This window comes from Ursus maritimus, unplaced genomic scaffold, assembly GCF_017311325.1.
Source record: "Ursus maritimus isolate PB19 unplaced genomic scaffold, ASM1731132v1 scaffold_5, whole genome shotgun sequence".
In the NCBI taxonomy this organism is placed as follows: domain Eukaryota; kingdom Metazoa; phylum Chordata; class Mammalia; order Carnivora; family Ursidae; genus Ursus; species Ursus maritimus.
This window is the reverse complement of record NW_024426663.1, coordinates 25,026,757-25,054,305: the sequence shown is the minus strand read 5'-3', so window position 1 is coordinate 25,054,305 and position 27,549 is coordinate 25,026,757. Positions and strand designations below refer to the sequence as shown.

Here is a 27,549-nt window from a genome sequence, read left to right as displayed (position 1 = left end):
GGAACCTCATCTAGACTATAATATTTATCTCATGTATATCTTGTTCTGTATTTAAGTACCAAGATTGTGGATAACATTGTAAAGAAGGGAATTTGACATTTTAAGGCATTTTGTAGCATATCTTGTTTTTCTTCATATTTTTAGTTCTAGCTAAGAGAAAGTTATTCATAGGAAGAAGAACGTGTATTAAGAATCAGAATTTAATCTGATGATCAGTCTTTCATAGTTATTTAGGTTCAGGAAATGGCTATTAAAACCAATTTAATTGTTACATTTGACAACCTCAGAATTTAAAGCAGGTTGTGAATTTATGCTCATTTAGCACAGATGTTGCTAAGATATACACATAAAAGTGAAAATCTCAGTTAAACATGTGTTAAACAAATAGGAATTTGCTTTTGAGGTAGCCAGCCAGTCCAATAAATATTCATCTCTAGAAAATATTTCTAGATTGTAGAGCCAAGTTGGTCAGCTTTCTTAAGATCAGTAAGAGGAGGTATATATATATATATATAGATGACCTTTGTGGCTGGAGGTATGTTAGGAATATCTGTATAAATGAGAGTATTTGGATCAAGGGTAAGGTAAGGACAGATTGGAAAACCACCTCTTTGGGCCCCCCAGTAGTACCTGGTTTCTAGCTCCTGTGATTGATGTATGATGAACTGAAGTCTTAGATGTGTCCTGTTTAAGAAAGCAACCTAACCTCATGGGAATGTCTTTTATTTATTTGCTTAAAATTACCACTTTAGTAATTCTAAGGAGATATGGAATGTGACAGTTCCTGTCCCTTAATACACATAGAATCCTTTTGGGAAGAGTTTCTGTCATGTCATTTCAAAAGCAATAATCCATCCCCGTAATCAATCCTTACGTAATTTTTTTTTTTTTTTTTGGCTTGTGCCTTGATCTAGTTAGTAATGATTGGGTAGCAAACCTGAGTTTATCCAAAGCATGAACTTGTAAATGCTTGCCATGAACTTGTAGAAGTTTACTTCCCCAGGTTAAAAATGAAATAAACTGGTTGGAGCTACCTTTCGCGAAAGGAGCTCTGTATGTGACAGGCACATCAGACATCATGGCCTCCTTCTTCAGTTTATAGCCAAACAGTGATTTATAAAATTATGATAATTTTTAACGACTCTACATTCTGTAGTTTTCTGACCTGGTTTATTAAGGAGAATGCTCTTTTCCTTCCTTAATATATTGTAACCATGACAGTAAGTGCAAAAGCATTTCTAGTAGCTGAACATAAATCTTTGATCTGACCTTTTGAGTCATACGATCAAAGATAAATTACCCTTTTAAAAATTTTATGAAATACTCATTTTGCATCCGACATTATTTCCCCATGGGTATAACTCTTCATATAACTGTGTATCTTGGTGTATCCTATGTTTTAGGATTGATACCCTCCTTTCCACTGCTCCCTCGCTCTAGTTTTAGGGATTTATCCCTTAACAACCCATTGAATAAATTGAGATTACTACTTTGTTAAAATACAATAACTGCTATACCATTTGGACGCTTTTGGCAATGAGTAAATGTTCTCATTTGAGAGCTGCTTCATAAGAAACAGTTCACAGAGGTGGAGCTACAGTATGCCAGAATAGTTGATTTCTTTTGGACTTAACTGAAACTAGGTTTCTGCTTTTAATATTTCCTAACAGCAAGGTGCTATTCTATATAACATGACTTATTTACATAGTTACCACAAAACACTTGGTATTTCATGCAGTAATGACATTATTTCATTGAAAACAGTAATTTTAGTACTGCAGTATTTCAACATTTTTTCTGGCTACATTTTTACTTTGAGCTTTTACAAGTTGAAAACTCATGGTTGGGATATGATGGTTTATCTTGATTTTTCTGAAATTAATTTATTAACATTGTAGGCCTTATAAAGTACTGTCTTTACATTTACGTAAAGCAGATATTCTATCCGACTTATCTTTGTATCATGTAGATTTTCTTGTACATACACATGGTAGAAGTGAAAGAAAATATTTAATTGAATTTCAAGTTTTATGTAGGATTCTACTGACTACACGCCTATATTTCTTATACTATTTTAGTCTTAGATCCAAAGAGCTCAGAATCTGAATTTATTACTATTAGCCCCAGAGAGACTTCCTATAGTCTTAGTACGTATGGTATTATACTATTTTATTCATAAACTATTATATTATTTTAGTCTTAGGCCCATAAAGCTCAAAATCTGAATTTATTACTATTAACCCCATAGAGACTTCTCTATTAACTGACATAATGCCTGAAACATAGTAAGTACCCAATAAATGTTACTTATTAAAAAAATGTTGCGATATAATTTGGTTTATTTCATCACATTGATGGAATATATTCTCTGAATATTTATTATTATGAAGACATAAATTTGTTGATTTTTGGTATCCAGCATTACGATAGAAATCCAGTGCCATTCTAACTCCTGATCATTCACATATAGTCTGTTTTAATGCTCTAGAATCTTCTGGGGTTCTCTTTTTGTCCCAATCTGAAATTCAATGTTGTTATTTCTTGATAGTAATCTTTTTTAAAATCCAGTGTGCTGGGACCTTAGTAGGCTCTTTCTGTCTGGAAATTTCAGTTCATGTATTTCTCCTAATTTTTAAATTGCTTTTCTGTTTTGTTTTCTCTTTTGGCTAACTTTTTAATGTGAATTTTAACTAATCCTCTTTTGGCTAACTCTGTTACATGGATCTTCACTGATCCTATACTATATTTACCCTCTAATTTTCTTACAATTTCTCTCCTATTTTCCATCTGTTTCATCATTTGTGTCTGTGTGTGTGTGTGTGTGTGTGTGTGTGTGTGTGTGTTTTATGTGCAGCCCAGAATTTTATTCTTTGATACCTGAAGTCAGTAAGTATGGTTTCTACTTGTTCTGTATGAGCTCTAGGACAGGGGAGAATACCCTGTAAGGAACTCATGGAAACATGGGACTTACCCTGTTTCAGTACATTCCAGATGCTGCCTGCTGTCAGTCATTCTTCAGTCCCTTGATAAGTTTTGGTTTTTGGTTCAAAGTTTGTAATTGTTACCTCCAGGAGAGTTAGTTTAATGTAGCTTACTTTGCCACTACCTGAACTGGAACTACCTCAGTGTTAATTCTTAATTACATCTTTTTGCAAGAAAATTCAATTAAGGGGCGCCTGGGTGGCACAGCGGTTAATCGTCTGCCTTCGGCTCAGGGCATGATCCCGGTGTTATGGGATCGAGCCCCACATCAGGCTCCTCTGCTACGAGCCTGCTTCTTCCTCTCCCACTCCCCCTGCTTGTGTTCCCTCTCTCGCTGGCTGTTTCTATCTCTGTCAAATAAATAAAAATAAAATCTTAAAAAAAAAAAAAGAAAATTCAGTTAAATGCATGATTACATCCATTGTGCTCTTCAGTTCTTCTCAAGTATCAATAGAGAGTAATTTTTATACCTAATAGGCAGTTTTCTTATTTAGTGATTATCCACCTAAAAAAAGCCTTGAAAATTTTAGATGAATACTTTGTTTTTATCTTGTCTCTAGGTTAATAAGGTGAATAAATCAAAGTAAATATTATTAGTTTTCTGTATAAGTATTTTGGGATAGAAATTTATTTCCTAAAGATCTGCCATTGAAATACAATAAAGATTTTTAGGATTCTTAGTACCTTTTTTTCTGAAGTAGGTTCCGCACCCGTTGTAGAGCCCAGTGTAGGGCTTGCACTCACGACCCTGAGATCAAGACCTGAGCTGAGATAAAAAAAATCAGATGCTTAACTAGACTCAGCAACCCAGGCGAACCCTGATAAATATTTTTGAATGAAAAAAATATGGCAGAAGAATTTTTAATCCATAGTTTAAAAAGGCAATTATTAAGCTTTTAAAATTTTTTAGAAGAAATTCATAAACCATACAGAAAAATGAGCATATTTTGTCTTTGATTTTATTTTGTCTTTGATCATTTCATTTAAGTTGATGATTTAAAGATACTTGGTATTTTTATGATTTTTTAAGGATCATTAGTTTTGAGTTTATTAGTTTATAATAATTGATTTTAAGGATATTAGAGTTACAGTTAACACAATATTTTTTTGTGAAAATATTTTGTTTTCAAAACGTTTTTAATGTCAAAATCATGACTTTTAACCAGTAATGCTATTTCATCAAATATAATTCAGTGCTTTGGGGCAGGATAAGGGAGGTTGGCCTTAAGTTTCTGAAACTTTTAAATGACAAAGAGCCAGAATTTTATAATCAGAAAAAAAAATCAAGATTCTATTATTTTAATTTTCCTGGAGAATGTTATGAGACACCTGAATAATTGTTACTTACTAAGATAAACTGGTTTTAAGTTCTGAAACAAATGATCTGTGCCATTTCATCCTATGTTTTATTAACATTTACATTTCCTAATTATCCCATAGCAGGATATTTTATCATAACTTTTGTCCAGTGTTTGCTTGCTTACTATTTCTGTGGGGCCTTAGAAGCTAAGCAACAGCAGTGATCCCAGCCCCACTGACATTTTTCTCTGTCATAGCCACTCTGGAATGCTACTGTGTTAAAATAACCAACCATTTTTAGAAGAAAATCAAATTCAAACTGACTTAAGAGAGTGGAGTTTTTTGTGCCCTTAGGTGTTATTTCTTTTGTGGTTTATTTGCAAAATCCTTCACATCGGAGCTTAGGTTTCTGTTCACGAATCTTCTATAGGATAAGTCATTATTTTGAAAACAGTGGTTACAATTGCTTGTGCAGGACCCCACTGAAAAGAAAAGTCAGTATTGGTATTCTAAAATACAGATTTCTAAGGTTCCCATACAACATGTAATTCTTTTGATAGGACCAAGGTATAGGTATCAAAAATAATACTGAGTAGATAGTTGCAGTTTTATTTCTACCTACAGATCATTTGGTAGTCTTATCAGCTGCAGAGGAGGGAGTCTGATTTAAAAAAAGCAATGAGAAACTTAACCAAAGGACATAAAAATAACTCTTGATTAGATGAAAAAGCATAATGATCCTGAATGGAGGAATTACACTGTTAATTCATACTTGAAATAAGTTAATTCCTTATAAAATAATTCAAAAAATGAGTATAATTCCAAACAAAGTTCCTAGTATTTTTTAGTTGCGTTTTTTTATTTGTTTTTAGCTTGTCTGAAATTCATAGTCAAAATTCTTGGGATGTGCTTGGCAAAATTAGACAATACAATATTGAAAAAAGGAATTAAGAGATGGACTTTATAATCTTTAATGATAAAACATATTATAAAGCTGTAGTAATTAAAAGAGCATCCTAGCACTAGTAAAAGAATAGTGAACGATGGTATTGAAAAGGAAACTCAAGAAAATACTTAAGTATACATAAATACGTAGTTTCTAATAATCATGACATTTTGTGTAAGTAGGGAGAGAATGGTTCACTGAGTAAATGGTGAGGAAACACTGATTATGTATTTGGAGAAATAAATTAAAAATGAAAATATAGGTTAATAGTTACTTTCTCTGACTTGCAAAGATCTTGAAAGGAAATTTTTTATTTTTTTAAGATTTTATTTTAAGTACCTGCTTCCCCTGGTGTGGGGTGGAACCTACAATCCCGAGATCAGGAGTTGTGCATTCTACCGACTGAGCCAGCCTCACACCCCAAAGGAAACTATTTTTAGATTAAACTACATTAAAATGTAAATACTCTATAAGTAAAATTGCCAAACCAGAAAAATATTTTCAGCATTTATGACCAAGTATTGATTCACTCAGTTAACAAACATATTTTGAATCCCTACTATGAGCATGGAGAAGGGAGACAATAACCATTTATAAATAAAATGAATTAAGATGATGACAACTGCTATAAAGATTATAAAATAGTTTCTTAATACCTGTACTGTTGGTATTTCTTTGTAGGACTATTTGGAGGATTCTAGAATGCTTATATCATAGTTAAGGTATATCATAGTCAAGACAGTGTCTCCAGAGGTAACATTGAATAGAAACTTGAATAAAATACAAGAGGAAGCCATGTGCAATTCAGGGAAAAGAACATTCTAGAAGAATATGCAAAGACCTATTAGTTTCCTGTTACCACTGTAAGAAAGTACCAAAAACTTTGTGGTTTTCTTATTTCTTTTAGCATCAAGAGGCTGCCAGCCTTCCCTGGCCTGTGTCCACATCATTCCAATCTCTGTTTTCATCATCACACTGCCCTTGCTCAGACTGATCTCCTGCTTCCCCCTTATAAGGACCTTTGTGATTACATTGGGCCACCTGGGTAATCCATGATAATAGCCCCATCTCAGCATCCTTGATTTAATCACATCTGCAAAGTCCCTTTTGCTATATAAAGTAATATTCACAGATGCTGGGAATTAGGATGTGGGTATCACTGGGGGTCAATTACTTATCCTACCATAGACTCTGGTAACTATATTCATTTTTAGTTGCTACTGTAACAAATAACCAGAAACTTAGTAGCTCAAAATAATAAATGTTTCTGTAGGTCAAAAGTCCAACATAGGGGCATCTGGGTGGCTTAGTCATTTAAGCGTCTGACTATTGATTTTGGCTTAGGTCATGAGCTCAGGGTTGTGGGATTGACCCCTGTGTGGGGCTCCACACTCAATGTAGAGTCTGCTTAAGATTGTCTCTCTCTCTCCCCCTCTTACTCTTCCCCCACCCCTCCGTTCTCGAGCTCTCTCTTTCGCTAAAGAAAGAAGGAAAGAAAAACAGAAAGAAAGAACATATTTAAAAAAAAAAAAAATCCAACATAGTAGTCTCATCTAGCTAAAATCTATGTGTCAGCAGGACTGTATTTCTTTCTGGAAGCTCTACAGGAGAGCCCATTGCCTTGCCTTTTTCCACCTTCTGGAAACCACCCACATTTTGGTTCACGGTCTCCTTCTGTCTTCAAAGCATCTTTCTGTGCTTCTCTTCAAATTCCATGTCCTTCTGGGGCGCGTGGGTGGCTCAGTCGTTAAGCGTGTGCCTTTGGCTCAGGGCGTGATCCCAGAGTCCTGGGATCGAGCCCCACATCAGGCTCCTCTGCTGGGAGCCTGCTTCTTCCTCTCCCACTCCCCCTGCTTGTATTCCCTCTCTTGCTGGCTTTCTCTCTCTCTGTCAAATAAATAAATAAAATCTTTAAAAAAAAAATTCCATGTCCTTCTGACTGTAGCTGAAAAAGGAAGGTTCTCTAAGATTTATGTGAATAGATTGGGCTCATCCAGATAATCCACAACAATCTCTTTATCTCAAGGTCTGTATCCTTAACACATCTACAAAGTCCCTTTTTCACAGAGAAAGTAACATATTCACAAGTTATAGTAAGTAGGGTGTAGACATTTTGAGGGGGGCACCATTACATTTGGGGGAAGCTGTCTATTACATGTGGGAATAATTGACCTATTCAAGTGAGAGATGTAATTAGAGGGATGGTCATGAGCCAGATTATAAAAAGCCTTTTCATCCATTGGAGTATTTAAAGAGAAAATGGGTTGTAATAAAATGAGGAAATAGATTGGTGCTATTCTAAAAAACTCTGGGATGATAGATTCTGTATCTGTGCTATCTGATACAGCAGCTACTAGCCACACATCGCTTTTGAGTCATAAAATGTGGCTTGTGTTACTGAAGAACTCAGTTTTTAATTTTAGGTAATTTGAACTTAAATAGCTTATGTGTAGCTAGTAAGTATTGGAAGCAGGACTGTTGGAAGAACTAGTGGAAGATACTACCTCTATTTTTGGAGAAATTTTGCTGTAGCAGAAGCAGAAAAATGAACAGTAGCTAGAATTAGATATGACAGTAAGGGGGTTTTGTTTTATTTGCTTTTGTTTTTAGACTGGTAATATTGAAACACATTTGTATTAATTATGTATTGTTGAGTAATAGGTTATCACAAACTTGGCAGCTTGAAACAGTGTACATTTATTACTTCACAGTTTCTATGGATCAGAAATGCAGGCTTGACTTTGCTAGGACTCCTGTGAAAGCTGCAGTCAAGGTTTTGTCCAGAGCTGCAATCTCATCTCAGGGTGAAGGATCTGTTTTTAAGACCATGTCAATGCTGGCACAGTTCAGTACCTTGTAGCCTGTTGGACTGAGGGCCTCAGTTTCTTGGGGGCTGTGATGGTTAACTTCATGTGTTAACTTGGATGGGCTAGAAGTGACTAGATATGTGGTCAAACATTCTGGATGTTTCTGTGAGGAAGTTTTTGGATGAGATTAACATTTATATCAGTGGACTTTGGGTAAAGCAGAATGCCCTCCAAATAAGGGAGGACCTCAGTCAGTCAGTTGAAAGCCTGAACAGGACGAAAGACTGATCTCCCCAGAACAAGAGGGAAATCTGCCAAGAGATTTCATTGACTCTTCCTAGATTCCCAGCCTGCTGGTCCACCCAGCAGATTTTGGACTTACCAACCTTCATAATCATGTTGGCCAATTCCTTACAAGAAGTCTCTTCCTATATGTATAAACATCTTACTCTTTCTCTGTCTTTAGAGAATCCGTCTAATGCACTGGCTGTTGGTCAGAGGCTTCCCGTGGCTTTAAAACGATTATTTGTCAGAGATCTTCTTGGTTCCCTGCTGCGTGGGCTTCTCCAACATGGTTGCTAGTGTCATAAAAGCCAGCAAGGGAAGACTGTTAGCGAGGTGGATATTATAATCTTATATAGCTTACTCACTGAAGTGATATATGTCACCTTTGCTGTATTCTGTTGATTAGAAGCAAATCAAAGCCCTCCCTGTACTTAAGGGGAGGGGATAACACAGGTTATGAATCCCAGGAGGTTGAGATAATCAGATGCCGTCTTAGAGGAACTGCTGTGTACTATTTAAGCAGTCATTTACCTTCATATAACCTTCCAGTGGCTTTTTGTTATAATCGGAATAAATGCTCAACTTCTTACTGTGGCCTACAAAGTTCTGTGTGATCTAGTCTCCTGTTGACCCTTTCCATCTCATCTGCTGTGTTCTCCCCCTAAGTTTTTGCAAGGTCTTGTTCCCTGACTACTATATCCAAAGATACGCTGCCCTCTAGTCACAATCTCATTACCTATCTTATTTTCTTCATTGATTCTACAGCTGTGTGAAATTATAATCGTTGTGCACCATCAACTCTTTCCAAGAGACCAGACACATTGTTTTCCTTTCTCACAGCAGTGTCTCCAATGCCTAGTACATAGTACATACTCAACAAGTCTGATGAAAGAATGAATGAATGTGTTCTGTGTTTCACCATGTAAGAATGGGTATACTAACTTTTAAATCCCCAAAAACTTAATTCCTAATACTCATTGTTGACTGGGAATCTTACCAATAACATAAACTGTTGCCTAACACATGTTTTGTATTTTATATGTATTATATACTGTAGTCTTACAATAAGGTAAGCTAGAGGAAAGAAAATGTTACTAAGAAAATCTTAAAGAAGGAAAAAATACCTTTACAGGACTGTACTATAAAAAATCTGTATGTGAGTGGACCAATGCAGTTCAAACCCGTGTTGCTCAAGGGTCACCTGTACAACACAAATAATAAACCCTGCTGTAAATTATGGAGTTTAAGTATTACTACCTAAACAATATTGATCTCATCCATTGTAGCAAATGAGCACATGCATACAGATGTTAATATCAGGGGCACCTCTGGGTGGGGGGATGGAAACTGTCCCCATTCTATTATTCTGTAAAACTAAAAGTGCTCTAAAAAAATAAAGTCTATTAATTTAAGAAAAAAATGGGGATACTAATGTGTAATATGTAGCCACTATCCCTTTGCAGCTTTTAGCATACTACAAAAAAAAAAAAAAGTAAATATTGTAATGCTATGATAGATATCCATACTTACTCACTAGACCACCCAAGTGTAACTGAGTGAATGGTGAATGTCTAGTGGAAAATGCAGGGAAGAGCTAGTTTTGTAGTGAGGGGGATGGGCAACGACTTCTGTTTTGGCGTTTAAAGTTTGAGGTTTGTATAGATTATTTTGCAGCATTCCGAAAAGGAGTTAAATGTGTGTATAAGTCTGGAGTTCAGGAGAGGCCTCACCTACAGATATGCATTTGGCAGTTTGCAATTTATCTGTAATAATGGAAGCTGTGATCATGGAAAGCCCTGTAACTATAGGGGAAAAAAAAAGGTAGGTCAAGAGACCATGCCAAGAAATACTACCATTTAGCATCTAAGTGGAGGACAGAGAAGCATACTGCACAGATGTGATTAGACAAGTATTATGAGATTTAGAACAGTGTCGGAGAATCCAAGGCAATATTTCTTCATCAGCACCTAATACCAAAAATAAAGAACAGGCAAATAATAAGTAACTACTGTTCTCTATCACCTTCCCTCAATGCACTTACTATAAAAAACCTTGTAGTTGACTCTAAATCCCTGTATAATTTTTCATTGTTAATTTTAACTCCTTATTAGGCCGAGATAAAGCTAGATTTTAATATATTTCTCATGAACCAAAAGACTCATCATCTATTTTAAGACAGTAGTGGAATGAACATTTATAGTCATTCAAAGTAAAAGTAACTTCTGAGATTCCCTGACCACATAGGCTTTGGGTTTTTTGTTGTGAAGGATTCTCTGACTTATACCAATGATTTTTACAATTATGAAGACCAAAATAAGAATTTTTACATGATATTTAATATATTAAAGCATATAGCACGCCCTTAGAATTCTAATAATTTCCTAGCACTCTAATTCGAGACGAGTATTTTTCACTTTTAGATTATTGCGTTTTGATTGTAAGAACCTACAGGATCTAAAATATACAGAGCCTTGCTTGATCATACAATCATCTTGAGATATTTAAACATTTTTTTAATGAGCTGTAAGAAATCTGGGTGAGAACATAGTTGGAAAGGTGACATTAGTAAGTTCTAGATAGCTTAGAAAAGCAATGTGACCCATTGTCAGCCTAGAGAAATTACTGCTTTAGGAGGTACATTTGTAATGTTATTTATTTAAATATGAAATAAACATTTCAACAGACCACTAAACCAAAGAGTTCATGATACATATCTTAGTAAAAATAGATTTGATCTAAAATATGAGCGTGATAATTAACATAAATAGGCCAAAGTAATACAGTTTAGTCTCTTTTTTATTACAAAACTTGACTGCTTTCCTATATTACTGAATTTTGTAGCTGTGTATTATAACAACTAAGTATATGCAACTATGTATTTGTCTAAAATAGACAAAACATTCTGTATTATAAACTACAATGGGCAAGCTTTACTTTTTTAGTGTACACATCTAGATACAGCTAAACTTTTGTCTGATAGGAATAAATTAAAAACACATACTGAAAAAAATGAGTTCCTCTCTGCCATCATTTGCCTAGTAATAACATCAAGGTGTCTTTATTCCTCCTTTTTCTTTAGCTTTACATTTTGATTCCCAGGACAGTAGCATAGATTAATTCTGCAAGGTTATTTAGACTACTTTGAAAATGTAACAAAACTCAAATTCTTTAATTGGTGTGTTCTAAGCAGAATATCAGCTCACACTGTGATAACTCTCCTCTCCTCAGAAACATTCTCCCCAGAAACAAACAATCCCCCAGGAGTTCGTTAGTAATTATTCATAATGTTTATTTTGTATACTTTACTAATGCTATATATCTCTTTAATCTGGCTACTCCAAAGAACCTGACAACTGAGTATATAACTTCATAACATTCTTTTAAAAAAAAATCTGACAAAAAAAAATCTTTGAAGGTTTTATTAAACATATATATTATCATAGTATCAAGTGCTATTATACAGTTTTTTAACATGCATTTTTTGTTTCAATTACACTATACAATAAGATAAAAGTTTGTTATATTCTTCAACCATTTAAAATATTTCTTAATTTGTATTCAGAGCATCACAGTCCCAATTTTTTTTTCTTTTTTGTTTAAGTAAGCTCTGCTCCCAGTGTGGAGACCAGTGTGGGGCTTGAACTCAGGATCCTGAGATCAAGAACTGAGCGGAGATCAAAAGTTAGACACTTAACTAACTGAGCAACCCAGGTTCCCCATTGTCCCAGTTTTTTATTTGCTTGCCCCATTATAGTTACTTTCCTTTATTAATAAGGATCATTCCAATAAAAAATTGAAGTCTTTATTTAGCGCTTAATATATGTCTAGAGCTCTGCAAGATAAGTGTGGAGACAGTGGAAGAAGTATAAGATAGGTCCTCTGATCTTAAAGAGCTAGGAATTTAAAAGACTACATTTCTGGGGGCACCTAGGCGGCCCAGTCGTTAGGCGTCTGCCTTCAGCTCAGGGCGTGATCCCGACGTTATGGGATCGAGCCCCACATCAGGCTCCTCTGCTATGAGCCTGCTTCTTCCTCTCGCACTCTTCCTGCTTGTGTTCCCTCTCTCGCTGGCTGTCTCTATTTCTGTTAAATAAATAAATAAAATCTTTAAAAGGCATAAAAGACTACATTTCTGAAACAACTAGAAGAAAATATAAGGAGGATGAAAGGAGGGAAAAATTGTGAGACAAACTCTGAAGTATTAAGAATAGAGAGGTCAGAATAGACTAAAGTAGTGACCTGGGTTTTGAAGTGGTAGGTAAGAGGTATGGCACTTAATTTTGGATTTAAGAATTAACAGATATGCAGACAGATATCCAGAACAAACAAAGCACTGGCTAAAGAAAATGGATAAGTTTTCTGAAATTGGGAATTTTTAATGCAGATCAGATTTTAAAAATCCTATTATTGGCTTGTTTTAATATCTAAAATTATGACACTTTAGAACCAACTAGTGCAAATGCCTATGATTATCAACATTTAAAAAGTTAATTGTTCTCAACTTTTTTACACAGAAAAATAAAGATGTGGCTTAAAATTTTAGATTACAGACTGAATGAGGTGCCTACTATAGGTCAATATACTGAATTCTCTACAAGATCTTAAGAACTGACTACAAAAAGAAACATTTTTGACCATGCCTCTAAAGGAGAGACATGCTTTCAGATTGCCTTTAATTTGTGGTTTCTAATTCTGGTGTACCATTTGAAGTCCTGATTTTATATTGTAGATTATTTTGAAATTACAGAACTAATAATAAAGAAAAGCTGTGCTAATAGCCTTCTATGTCAAACAAAAAGCTAAAGTAGAAGTTTTTAAAACCATCTCACCCATACAATGTGGCTTTGTGCAAATTTGCCTGTTTTAAATATAATACTTTTTTAAGTTGCCACTTTTTATATGGGGGCTAGTATAAAGATCTGTTGGATATAGGGGCACCTGGGTGGTTCATTTGGTTAAACGTCAGACTCTCGTTTTTGGCTTAGGGTCGTGATCTCAGGGTCATGAGATCGAGCCCCACCATCAGGCTCTGCACTGGGGTATGGAGCCTGCTTAAGATTCTCTCTCTCTCCCTCTTCCTCTGCCTCTCCCCACTGCCAGTACCCCCTCCTCCCTGGCTCTCATGCTCACTCTCTCTCTTTAGGAAAAAAAGATCAGGGCTCCTGGGTGGCTCAGTCAGTTGAGTGTCTGGATCTTGATTTCAGCTCAGAGCATGATCTCAGGGTCTTTGGGTTGAGCCCCCCGTTGGGCTCTGCACTCAGCACAGAGTCTGCTTGTCCCTCTCCCTCTGCTCCTTCCTCCACCTGTGCTCTATCTCTAAAATAAATAAAAGCTTTTTAAAAAATTGACTTGATATAGAGTTAGAGTGTAGAAATACTTTATGCTTCCCATTTCATTAGGTCTGATAAAAGGCCCTGATCAGAGTTCAGTGCATATGTCCCCTTACATCTTCAGTGATGTGGAAAGGCTGGAACAGCAGAAGTGAAAGTAGAAGGCAGCTTTGTGCGGTGGCTCTGAACTGTGTGTATTACAGGAAGGCTTGTCCACCAGTTACTCTTCCATTCCAAACTTTTTCTAAGAAATAAGTTGAAAATTTAAGTAAATCTCTTTTCTTGGATTGAATTTCTAGATACTTCTTATATATTTTTATTTTTTAGAATAACATGTTCACGCCAATAAAGTGAATATAATTAGCCAAACTAGTGAATATGATTAGCAAATAGAAAAAGAAAATAGTTGCCTATTCCTAAGAAGAAATGACATTTTAAGTTTATTCTATAGTGAATAGCCAAGAAAAGATTTAAGAATTCTCTTTTGGAGTTTGAATATATAGGTTTGAATGATATTTTGAAAGAAATTGGTTATGAGTAATTTAGAATTGGTCCCTTCTTCCTTTGCCATCTAAGATAGACGAGTAGGCAGCTGGACTTATGCTTATCTGTGCATTTGTATTTTACCAGTTACTTTATTCAGGATTAAAGTGTGGCGTGAATTCATTATCCATTTGGCATTGCTGAAACTTTCGAATAATGAAAAACTCTTTCCTTTCTAAAAATTTCTATCTTAGTAAAAGCTGCCTGACAGTTTTGATAATGAGAGAATACAGAATCATTTTATGGGCTTATGTTTTACTGATAATGTAACCTATTATATAACATTAAGCTAAATTTTTCTTCTATTTTATATCAATTCAAAGTTATATTTTATATATTCTGTAGGTGATCTTTAATTTGTGTGTATGTGTGTGTATACTAGGAAAAGCTTCAGAAGGTAAATGCTTAAATTTATTTTTTCCCTTAAATTTACTTTCAATTTATATATTCTTTACACAGATAAAACTTTCTTTTTCTGTGTGTGTGTGGTGTGAGGGGCAGAGGGAGAGAGAGAGAGTCTTAAGCAGGCTCCACATCCAGAGTGGAGCCCGATGGGGGGGCTCTATCTCATGATTCTGAGATTATGACCTCCAAATCAAGAGTTGGATTCTTAACCGACTGAGCCACCCATGTGCCCCAGATAAACTTTCTTATTTCAACTCCTATGCTTTTAAAATGACTCATATTTAGTTATATGTGAAAACTGCAAATGTTTTAAGCCATCTGATCCTAAGTGTATGAAAAACAAATAAATCAGATATGACAAATAGTCTGAAGTAATTTTAACTGAATAAATAAAAATTCTTAGACTTTTGTAGATTTTCTTATGGTAAACGTTGCTTAAATTGCTTGATTTAGCTTATGTATATAGCCCAATACGATTGGATGTACTAGTTGAAATAAAGGACAGTTTTTCTTAATCTGATTTCCCTGTTGTTAAGAAACAAGAAATGGTGAGATAAAACAGAATTAAGTAGACATATCTGCTTAGATCTCAGAAACACACACAAATACATAATTTTTTTTTATGGTGAAAGCAGTGCTATTCGGTCCTCTAAAATGTAATAATCCTGAAGAATATTAATATTCTTTGTTTCCGTCTGCATTTTAAGTGAGTATCCGTAAAGGCTTCTTAACACCTAGGAATCATCAGTATTTAAGCCTTTTGGCAGATTTTCTATAGTATTAAGTAAGACGTACTTACATTTTCTATCTGAAAATTTCAAAGTAAATTAGTAAGCACGATTTATCTAGAAAACTTTACTTTGTGGGGTTAAACACGCAGATGTTCCTAAATTACTCCTAAATGATCCTAAAAATTCCTAAATGACCCTAAATATTACTAAATTATATAAATTAACTGAAATGTCTTATAAAATGCCACCTAGATTGCAAATATTGGATTTTCTCTTTACTGACTTTCAGCTTTATTTGTACATTGACTAATAGCAATTTTCCTCAGAATTATCAATCACTGTTAAATATTTCTCTCTTTTTTAAAGATTTTATTTATTTATTTGAGAGAGAGAGAGAAAGAGCATGAGCTGGGTGAAGGGGGAGAGGGAGAGGGAGAAGCAGGCTCCTCGCTGTGCAGGGAGCCCAGTGCAGAACTCGATCCCAGGACTCTGAGATCATGACCTGAGCTGAAGGCAGATGCTTACCAGATTGAGCTACCCAGTGCCCCTGTTAAATATTTCTCAATTTGAATTTAATATGTTTATAGAAGTAATCTTTCAAAAGCAAGACATTTTAGAAACGTTCCTGTTAGATGAATACCATAGTAGAAATTACTGATCGTGGAGCCCAAAAAAACAAAAACAACAAAAAGGCTTCAGTTTTGCTCGCAGTTCTGCCACTCAGTGCCATTATAGTCTCTCTTAAGAATTACGTGTAGGTTGTGAACCTAATTCTTCCTCTTACTAGTTTTTAAATTTTAAATTTTTTATTATTAATTTTTTTAAAAGACCTGAGCAGAATCCAAAAGTCAGATGCTTAACTCACTGAGCCACCCAGGCACCCCACTAGTTTTTTATTTAGGTTACCCTCTTATGTCAGGAAACAGCATAACAGCTTAGCATAGGAGGGTTTTGGCTGTTCCTTCAATATATTAGATAACAACTCTGAACCTCAGTTTACTAATTTATGAGGTGGATATAATAGCTTCATTTTGGTGATGATTAGATGAGTTGTATGTGTGTTATGCCTGAGTTAAATTTCAACTGCAAGACATGGTAACTATATAATAATAATCATTTTAAAAATCTTATATTTAGCTGTTATAATAATTTTAATAGTAAGGATAATTATGATTAAATCACTGTATTTCATTATTTTTATCTATCAAATGAGGAGAACCTGTGTCCCCTTCTAAATTCCATGACTATAATGAAACCGTATTATGGTATTTCATTTTTAAGTGCCTCTGGTAGAGGATATGCCTTCACGAGTCTTACCTTTATGAATAAGTACAAAAATTTGACATTGGACAATTTTAATTTATTGGTTTTTTGATACAGAAGTAATTACTGAGTGGTACCCCCAGGTTTATCAGTTTTCTAAAGCCCTGCATTTCTCTAAACTCTTACCAAAATTTTGCTCTTTCTTCAGAAATAGATTATGTCACTTATTCTATGTTATCATCACTAGTAACTTATATAAAGTACCATTAAAAATCTTTGTGTGTAGGGACGCCTGGGTGGCTCAGTTGGTTAAGCGTCTGCTTTCGGTTCTTGTCATGATCTCAGGGTCCTGGGATCGAGTCCTGCATTGGGCTCCTTGCTTGGGGGGAGCCTGCTTCTCTCTCTGCCTGCTTCTCCCTCTGCTTGCTGTTCTCCCTGTTTGTGTTCTCTCTCTCTGACAAGTAAATTTTAAAAATCTTAAAAAAAAAAATATTCGTGTATAATTCATTTTCTTACTCTGAGTAGTGACTTAAGTTGTAGTAAACAAATGGTAGTATGCTTATATGGTATTTAGTTGTTTTCTTCTCTGCTAGAAGGTGAGAGAGTGACTTACCACTTATATTATTATATTATATTATTATTATTATTCTTGGGTTATATGTTGATTTACATGATAAACTTCCTTAAGAAGGTAGGAAGTTGCCAGTTTTTCTTCACTGTATGTATATCTGATAAATGCACTGTATTTGAATCTTATACTTTTCCCCCCTCAGAAGAAATTATGTATATTTAAAACTGGACCACTCGATTTTTATATTCTCCCAAAACTAATAATGTTTTCCTTTTTGTTCTAGTTCAGACTTGGTTCCTTCAGTCTAGAGAAAGTTGCAAGTCCAGCTTTAGTCATTAGAAAACTTATTTGTGATTGCCTGGACACCATCACAGAAAACCAAGCCAAAAATGAGCACCTGCAGAAGGAAAATGAAAGGCTTCTGCGAGATTGGAATGATGTTCAAGGACGGTATGCGCTAGTGTTCTTGTATTATAAAAACATTAAGCTCTCCTTATATTGCTATAGATTTAAGTTAATGATTTGTAAGTTTATAATATATGTAGCCTAGCATATATTTAACATAAAGTCTTTACTTAGTATGATTAAACCAAACTATTGGTCACTACTGTGCATTATTGGAGTACATTAACACAGGTCATTAGTATTTGGTGGCACCAGCAAACTAATGAACAATAAGGAGTAATCAGGCAATGAGAATCAGAAGCCACTAATACGAATTAAAATTTAGGAAGTTGATATTTATAAGATTTAATGTACCTCAAATTATAGAATTAATAATGAATAAAAAAGAGACATGAAATGTAAATATGCCAATTGGTTACTTATATGGAATCTTTATATAAATGGTAACTATTTCATATGCTGTGTGCTTTGGTTACGGATAGAGACTTATTTTGCTCACTGAGAATACATATTACCAGCTTTTTTTTTTTTTTTAAGGATTTTTATTTATCTATTTATTTGAGAGAGAGTGAGAGTAAGAGCGAGTGGGAGATAAAACATGAGCAGGGTGAGGGGTGAGGGACCAAGGGAGAAGCCAGCTCTCTGCTGAGCAGGGAGCCCCGATGCAGGGCTTGATCATGATGCGGGATTCCGGGATCATGACCCAAGCTGAAGGCAGATGCTTAACCAACTGAGCCACCCAGGTGCAGCATACTGCCATCATTTTTAAAAGATGAAGTAATTGTGATTACTAGATAAGACATTTGGAAGCCTTTATTTTCCTGATTTTTCCTCTTATTTTTAAAATGATGAAGAAAGTCACTTTACTTCTTACTATGCTTTTTTTTTTTTTTTTTTTTAAACAATATCATGATCTAGGCCAGCCCAGGGTGTATTTTCTATTACTCTGTTATGTATAAGATGTTGGAAGGAAATAAAATATATGTTGTGACCATTTATATCTCTATAGAGACATATAAGATCATAAGCACATGTTTGTACATATATGCATGGCAACATCTGAAAGAGTTATATGGAATGTATATAATAATGATAATATTATCATTGTATCTAGTATATCCAGTAGATTTTTTATCTTTCATTCAAACCGGTAGTTCTAAAACATTTTCCAATTTAGGATCTTTTTAGGACAATCCTTAAGATTGTTTTATATGGATTGGTATGTAAATTTGAGAGTACATGAAAAATGTGAAGGGTTTACCACTATCAGTGTATGTTTGTAGAAAGGGTGTTGACTACAAGAAATTATGTTTCTGTACATCCAATTATATTTATTAATATAAGACATGAAAACTTAACACCTAACTTGACTATATTTGGCTCTCAGTAATTATATTAAGAAAGTATCTTGTTCTTTTTCATCTCTGAATTAATTTATCTCCAAGTGTATAAAAATAATGAGGCCAAATCAAAACTCTAAATATTAGAAAGCCATGTGGAAAAATAAGTTAATTTTGCTCTTCCTCTTTCTCCTTAAAATCATGTTAGTATAAATCAGTATCAAATATCTACACTAGAAAGCGTGGTTTTGGGTCTTCATCTGTAGTATGGATATGCTTTTCTATTTTATATACGAAACAAATCAAGTTAAAGGAGATGTACTATGGCAGTGGTAAGCCATTATATTTAAAACTCAAAATACCCTCAAGATGATAGGAAATTTGATCCACAAATTGCCCACAAAAATGCGGACTGGGTATTTGGTACTTCAACAAATTGCTTTAAAATGTCTGCCAGAGGTTGAAAGAGGTGTTATCTCATCAGTATTCAACACCACCTCTGTAGACTGGAAAGCAGCAGGGTACAAAGATGAGACGGTGGAGACAAACGCACCCTGTGCTGTAAAACAGTGGGGGAGGGCCGTGTGTAATATGTGGCCCCCAGATGCCTGATTTGCTATTCCTGAACTGTCCAGAAAGTGCTTTTGCATTATTGTGGTAAAATGTTTCCTATTTAATCAAAAGCACAACCATATCTCTCATCGGCAGGCTTATTATGCTCCAGCTATTCTTTTTTTGTAAATACCACGTCACGTATTATCTCCAGGGGTTGAAGATGTGTGCCATTGTGGTAGCCCCCCAAACAGAGGAAAGTGAGACTGCTCCAGAGAATTCTAGGCTCTCGATTGTATTCCAGTTGTTAGATTAGTTAGCTCTATCTCTTTTCCAAATTTCCCAAATGGTTTTCTTTCCTATCAGAGGAAAAGGTGGCCATTTTAAAGAGCTGGAAATACATCTTGGTCATGGCCAAGGGGTACTTTCTTAAATGTTCCCTCTCTAGAGCCTTAGTACGGTAGCAAATGAGCAAAGGATTTAGATCTCCACCTTCTATATGGCAGTAGAACTGATGAAGAGCCTTTAGAGAAATTAGAAATAGGACATGAACATAGTGAGTTAGGTAACTGAAGACATAGAAAGTAGCGAATCATTAGAGTGGTGGCCATGATGTTAGGCCTGGTCACAGTTCAGTTTTCTGGGTAGCCTTTGATCCTCTTATATCAGTGTCCATCCATGTTCCAATCATTTTTTCCCCATCATTGTGTCAGACTGGGTATGTATGGGGAAATGAAGGGGAGACTGGCACAAAATAGGTGATGAGAATTCCCTTAGAAGCTATGGTAGATAGGTCCTTAATAAATGTAATACACAATGGGGTATTACATGAGCAAAAAACAGTGTGCTTGTTAAATCGAAAATGTTAATGATATGTTAAGAGGAGAAATGTGAGTTACCAAAAAGAGGAATAGTATGCCAGCTTTTGCAAAATATATTTTTAGGTAGAGAATATCTGGCAGGAGAAAATTAAATGTTAATAGTGTATGTCTGGAATTGTGGATTAAATTTCTTTTTTTACTTTTTGAGGTTATTTTTTGTATGTATTTTGTTATTGAAATATGTGTAATTATAATCAGAACCAACTCTAAAGCTATTTCCATTTGGGATGACTGGAGAATAAATAAGAAATGAGGAAATTACAGTATGAGTAAAAGAATGAGCTTTAATGTGCAGACTTCTAACATATGTATTTGCTGTTATTTTGTATTAACTGTTTAATTGTTGTATTCTTAGCTCTGTTTTGAACAAGTGACATGTCTGATCAATTTAATTTTGTATAGTTTAGGCGAAGGAGAAAACATTAGAAATATTGTTATGTGAATCCTTAAGTTATTAGCTATATTTATTTCACTTGTTTTTCCTATTTAGTTTCAAATACAACTCTTGAGTTCCATATTACTGAATGGGTCTTTTGTTTGCATTCAGACATCAAGTTAGACACTTCAGCTTTATTCTGCATTATAGTTATTAAACCTGTAATTGGAGGCAGTTCTCAGCAGATTGAATTGGGTTGACACTCATGGAATCACTAGAATAGAAGAGACCTTGAAAGCTCTTTTACTTCATCTCTCTGCCTTCAAGCTAGGATCACATTATATCCAGATGAATTCAGTCTGATTTTTAAAAACCTCAGGAGATAGCTTCAACTCCCCTTGGTAGCCCATTATAGTGTTTAAGAACAGTCACAGTCAGAAAATTCTTCCTTCCATCTCTTGGTAATCTGAGTCCTTCATGGTATAGTTGAAGGCCATTTCCTCTTGTTCTGTTGTCAGAGAGGATGAGGAACAGCTGTTTACCATCTTCTTCAGTACTTAAAGCCTTATTAAATCTCGTTACCACTGCTTTCTTTTCCAGTTCTTAGCATTCTTTGTCCTCTGAACTCTATTCACGCTTTCTTTTGCTGTCCATCCCTGACCTGGATATAAATTTGGCCAGAGCTGATTGTAAATGTAAGGATTACTGCACAATTTCTAAGCACCACATGTTCACATTTATCTGCTATTTTATTTTGGGTTATTGTTTTAATATGTTTTATTTTGGATTATATTTTTGCATGAAATTGCCTTATTTCTGCTCTTATTTTTGTTGTTAATTTTTGGTGTTTGTGATATTTTGGTGTTTTGATACTTCGATGTTATATTCTTAGACTCTGTTTTCCCTCATAGAAGTATTTTATTTTGAATATTCAGTATTTCCCATATTTAGTCTTTATCCTTTTAACTTTTAAAAAAAATATTATTCTTTCATCATAGTTTTTAGATATGTCAGTTCTAGGGTACTAATTAACCTTAACGTTATTGTTCTTTTGTCCTAGTCACTGTTGAAAGGATGAAACATCATTAGTCCTTTCCCGTTTGATGTTATTTATGTTTTCATCAGATTTGAGTTTTGCCTTGGAGATGACCCTTGGACTAGTTGTAGCCTAATCTAGTTGTATGTGAGTTCTCCTTTAGTATCACTGACTTAGCAGTGAATCCCATGTCTCTCCTTCATTAAATGGCCTCATCTTCTAATACTAGCTCTAGTTCTTTCAGTGAAAGGTTGGCAAGAGGCAAGTAATATGGAAGGCCTAGTAACATCATAATGTTGTAAGAGAGGATTAGCATTAAAAATGGGGTAGGGAAGATGGTATGTACTTCTTAGTTACTGAATATTTAATAGAAGAATAGCATTCTCCAAGTTTGTTGATAAATTAATAATTGAGAATAAATTTTTGTCCTGTTCACAATAATACCCTGTCCCAGTCAACGCCCCACTCCCTAGCTTTGTCTACGTTTAATGTCTATTAAACCAGTTCGATAGTCGGAAGTTTGGTTGCAAGAAAATCCTAAAGGTTTGCTAAAACCAAGCAAGGTTAAGTCATAGGATGCCATTTATTCTATTGTTGTTCTCCTATCACAGACGTATTACCTTCAACAGTGTAGTTGTGATACTAATTAAGATTAACAGTATTCTTTGAACAAATTACATGATACTTTATTTTGATATTTATTTTCATTTTTACCCATGTGTTGTACCAAATGTTAATTTTAATAAAGGTTTTGAAATTTACTTGATAGTTGTTAAGTGCACATAATCTTTCAATTAAGAATTATTGGAGTGATTTATATGGAAATTAAATATGTATTTAAACCAGATAAATAACCAAGTGGTTACTCTTCCTAAAACTTAATATAATGCACAAGATTTTTATTGTACATTTTTATAATGGGTTTTTAATTTACCTTTGTATAAAGTATTTTATAGTATACTCAAGTATTTTGGTGGTATGTATATTCTGTTCATCTTTTAAAATTTTTTGTATGCTACATTAGAAACAGTACAAGAAAATGAGATATAATGTTTAACACTTTGCATCTGAAATAAAAATGCAGTGACATGTTCCTGCTTATCATAAGCCATTGATATTGGGAGCTCCTCTTCAACTTTGGCTCTGTTATTTTTCCCCACACTTTTTGGTATACTTCTTTCTCAAAGAGCTTTGCTTGATGAAAGGAGTACTGTTATATTAATATTTACCACAAATTTTTTTAGAAGCTGAAGGGGATGAAAAATGTTATTGTTAAAGTGGTGAATAGCTGTTAAAGGAGTGAAAAATAAATTCAGAGTCACTGATTCTCCATTTCCTTATAGGATGTCCATATTAACTCACTTTATTAGTTTTTCTAATAGCTGCTCCACGTCTGTCGAATGCCAAACACTGTGTTGGGCACTGAAGATAAAGCAGTCGGTAAAACACACATGCTCTCTGCCCTTATGGAGTTCACAGCCATGGCAATGATTGTACTATGAGTGCTGTAATTGCTCCCAGAAAATATTACTGCTTTTTGCTCCTTTTCATTCCATAAGAGGCCCTAATTCTTTGCATGTCTAGGTAGGTAGATTGTTGAAAGCATAGGGACATGTATATCAAAGGTATCAAATTTTGACATTTTTGTTTATAATTTTTCAATGAAAAATTCTATATTGAAAATATATATAATATATATATACATAAAAACATAATGAAAATACTAGAATATCTGTGTAGAACAAGTATAAATAAACAGTAAAGAGAAAACTAGGCAGAGAAAGACTACATTTAAAAGAATATTTTATATGACCTAATTTATATTTGACTCTTAAAAGTATGGGTTTATTCATGGTTTGTGTGTATGCCCCTATCTTACATATGCAGTCTCTGCTTGTTGTCTTTATATCTGGGAGAATAAAGTTAATATAATCTCTTGTTAGCTCATTTGAACATTGTAGAAAGAATTATAAATGATAGAATTTTATGTTTTGTCTTATATATCTAACATTGAAGATACATAGTGTTTCACATTTGCTGCTTCATTAATCTCTCCTTGAAAATTTCAAGTTGGATACTTTCATTCATTATATATGTGCATATGTGAGTGTGTGTATGTGGTGCTGAAGATATAACTGCCTAAGTCATATTCTTGCCGTGGAGCAGTTCATAGTCTATTTAGGGAAAACTGATTAGGTAAATCACTTAATCACAAAACAAGATCACGGTTGCTATTATAGTAATATTAGCAAAGTACAGAAAACATAGGCTATAATTACTCTTGTGTGAAATTCCTCCCATGAAAATACTCTTTTGGAAATGAATCATAGATGTAAATAATTGATTACATTTAGGCATTTCGTTGTTTTAAAAGCTTTTTGGATATCATTTTCCAATATTGATCCTATCTCACTGCATAAATTACTAACATTAATAAACAATAAATTCTAATTGTTTAATTATCTGTGTAAAACTTTAAGTCAATGAAAAAATCACTATAAAAGTGATTTTTAATTGTATTTTCCTTGAAAAGTTTTCTTGAAATCATCTTCAGTATTGGATTGAATAATATTAATGGTAAGAGAAACTTTGTGATTTATTTATTTGTTTATTTACATTTTAGATTTGAAAAATGTGTGAGTGCTAAGGAAGCTGTGGAGACTGATCTTTATAAACGGTTTATCCTGGTGCTGAATGAGAAGAAAGCGAAGATTAGAAGCTTGCATAAATTGTTAAATGAAGTTCAAGAACCAGAAAAGAACATTGAGCATGAAAGGTATTTTGAGTTGTCTGTTTTGAGATGGCAGATACAGAAATTTAAATGGAATTTTTTCCCAAACTTAATGAAAATTAGGTGCCAACTTTTTAGTAATATGAGATCATTTGATAGTCTGGGGTTGGGTGCTCTGGCTGTTGGACGCAGAGGGCTGGAGAATTCATAGTGTGATCTCTCCATGTCTGCCTACTGTCATGACTACACTTAAATCCTAAAACTGGCGTATGGTTTATCTAAGTATTACTTGTGTAATTCTTAGACATTATTAAAAATAATAAAAACTTTTATTTTCTGCAAAACTGCAGAGTTGAATACACTTTTGTAATCTTGGTGTCTAAGTAGTGGTGAATTTTAGAATCAAGTGGCTCTGAGAGTGAATGTACCCTTGATTTTTAAGGAAAAATTACAGGTGACTTATAGCTGGTATGGTTTGGGCACTTATAATTATTTTAGTCTGATTTTTATTATTTTACTATTTTATTTATTATTTATCCACTTAATTATTTTAGTGGATACAGATTTGGATCTTTTGCCCTGAATCTAAGAGAACTCACAGATTTACTAATGGCATCATATGAAGAATATAACATTTGATGTCAGATGGTCCTAGTTCAAGTGCTGTATGGCACTGATATCTGTTAGTATATGACTTTGGACAAGTCCTGTAAACTCTCTGTGCCTTACTTGGCATCTTTGTAGTAAGAAGAGACGTACCTCTCCGAGAATTTGGGGGCAATGAAAAGCAAGGCAGAACTGCTTTGAGATCAGTAAAATACTGAACGCTCTGTGATCCACAGAAGATAATTTGGAAGAATAGTATTTTGATAGATGAATAATATGATAAGAAACTGATTTAAGAGTTATAGTGAGCACTAAACCACATTTTAATTAGGTAGAAGGGAAACTTGTTCTTAAGAGAGGTAACATAGAGTCTTTAAAGTGCTTTCATCTTAATCATACGTATTTCGTATATGTTTAACTACAGTATCTTTCCAGGGATATTTTCTATAATTACTTACTGGTGAATTTGATACCTTGCAAGGGGTGAGCCAAAAATTTATAATTCTACCTTTCTTTGTTTCTAGGGAAACCACAACATGTTCTGAAATGACTGCTGACAGAGACGCAATCTATGATGAAAGCACTGATGAGGAAAGTGAAAACCTGCCTGATCCCTCTGTGTTAGCTCCAGGTAAGAGGAATACATTCATTACCTTTGTTGAATATCTCACTCGGGCTTATTATTCTAAAGGTAATAAACTGTAATCAAAAATGTTATGAAAAAAGTCTTCTCTACAAAAATTCTTCAGGACTTTTAGTCTAAAATCTCAAGTACTTAATATTAAAAGTTACTATTTATTGTAAAAGGCAACAACTCATTAGCAATAAAACAAGCAAGCGTGCATACTGACACACAAACCAACAATGCATGCTATTTCTTATTAAAGAAGAGTGCATAAGGAATAAGCAAGGTATGTGTGTGTTCATGCTAGTTATTTCCAGCTCGAAGCTGGCTGCCTTTCACATGTGAGATCTTATCTATCTAGAGCTTAGGGATGGGCAAGGAGCAGGGTGATCTCGAATGCTTCAGACTGTCTTGAGGTTGAGCCTTCTTTCCCTATTCAGAAAAGGGGTTTTATTTTATTTTATTTTTTTTTTTAAGATTTTATTTATTTATTCGACAGAGGTAGAGACAGCCAGCGAGAGAGGGAACACAAGCAGGGGGAGTGGGAGAGGAAGAAGCAGGCTCCTACCGGAGGAGCCTGATGTGGGGCTCGATCCCAGAACGCCGGGATCACGCCCTGAGCTGAAGGCAGACGCTTAACCGCTGTGCCACCCAGGCGCCCCCAGAAAAGGGGTTTTAATAGGGGGAGATGGGTGAGAGGGGAAGAGAAGGGGAAATGGCAATTTAAGTTAAAGTACCTGAGTCTTACTCAGTCCCTCAGATCTAAATCCATGAAATTACTTTTCTAAACGTTTATAGATTTCCTACAGGCAGGAGCCCCTGAACTAATCTTACACTTACATGGTTCTGGCAGAAGCCTTGTATTCTCAAAATAAATGTTTGATTCATTTATTTAGCAAATATTTCTGAGTGTCTCTTATGTACCAGGAACTATTCTGTGTCGGAGAGAGCAAAAAACAAATATTTTTGCTTTCATGGAGTTTATAAATTCTTGTCAGGGAAACAGTAACGATGAAAATTGAATATGAACTATATTAGGTAGTGTAAATGCTGAAAAGAAAAATAAACCAGGGAAGGACAATAGAAAAATGTCAGGGTGGAAGTAGGATAAAGGTTATAATTTTAGCCAGGGCACCAGAAAAGGTGAGAAGTGTGACAAGTCCATCTTGTGGGGTGAGCAGGCTAGGCAGAAAAAAGCAGTTAGTATGAAGGCCCTGATGTGGGAGCTTTCATCAACTTTCTAGTGATGTGTTTAAGCAACAGCACGGAGGGAGGTATGGGTAAAGTAGGTCGATGAAGATAGGGAGAATGGGGATATGAGGTCAGAGAGAGGACAGATCACGTCTAGGGCCTTATAGGCTATTGTAAGGATTTCAAGGTTTGCTTTCAATTACATTGGAAACTGTTGGAGGATTTCAAACATCAAGTGATGTGATCTGACTTACAGTTTTAGCAGGATTAATCTGGCTGTTGTGTTAAGAATAGAGTATACAGAGTGCGGTAAGCACAGAAGAAGATAGAACAGTGGAAAACTGGTTCAACAATGCATGAGCCGCTTAGACCAGAGTGATAGCAGTGAAGATGATAAACAATGGGCAAATTCTAGATATGTCTAGAGGCAGCATATTACTGTTGATGAAGTGGGTATTGTCCTGAGAGACAGGCACACACCAATCTTGGTAAGTGTTTTGGATCGAATACCGAAGCATGCAGTTGACTTACTGAATTAGGGGAACATGCAAGAGGAGGGTTAGGAACTCAGTTTTATAAACCTTAATTCTGAGATACTGAGTAGGGAGTTGGGTTTACAAATTTGAAGTTAGGGAAAGGGCTTC

The 27,549-nt window shown here is 34.7% G+C and overlaps 1 protein-coding gene across 5 annotated transcripts in view; it reads left to right on the top strand.

The window, feature by feature from the left end:
- XRCC4 (X-ray repair cross complementing 4) overlaps nucleotides 1-27,549 on the top strand; it is a 271,809-nt gene that overhangs the window by 71,223 nt on the left and 173,037 nt on the right. For all 5 annotated transcript variants that reach the window (XR_005832450.1, XM_008706368.2, XM_008706367.2 and 2 more), the window contains exons 4-6: nucleotides 17,446-17,612; nucleotides 24,376-24,528; nucleotides 25,614-25,720. Coding sequence is in view for 4 of the 5 variants with exons in the window: in XM_008706368.2 (XP_008704590.1) it covers nucleotides 17,446-17,612; nucleotides 24,376-24,528; nucleotides 25,614-25,720 (427 nt within the window). In the remaining variant the exon portion in view is untranslated. The remainder of the gene's footprint in view (nucleotides 1-17,445; nucleotides 17,613-24,375; nucleotides 24,529-25,613; nucleotides 25,721-27,549) is intronic.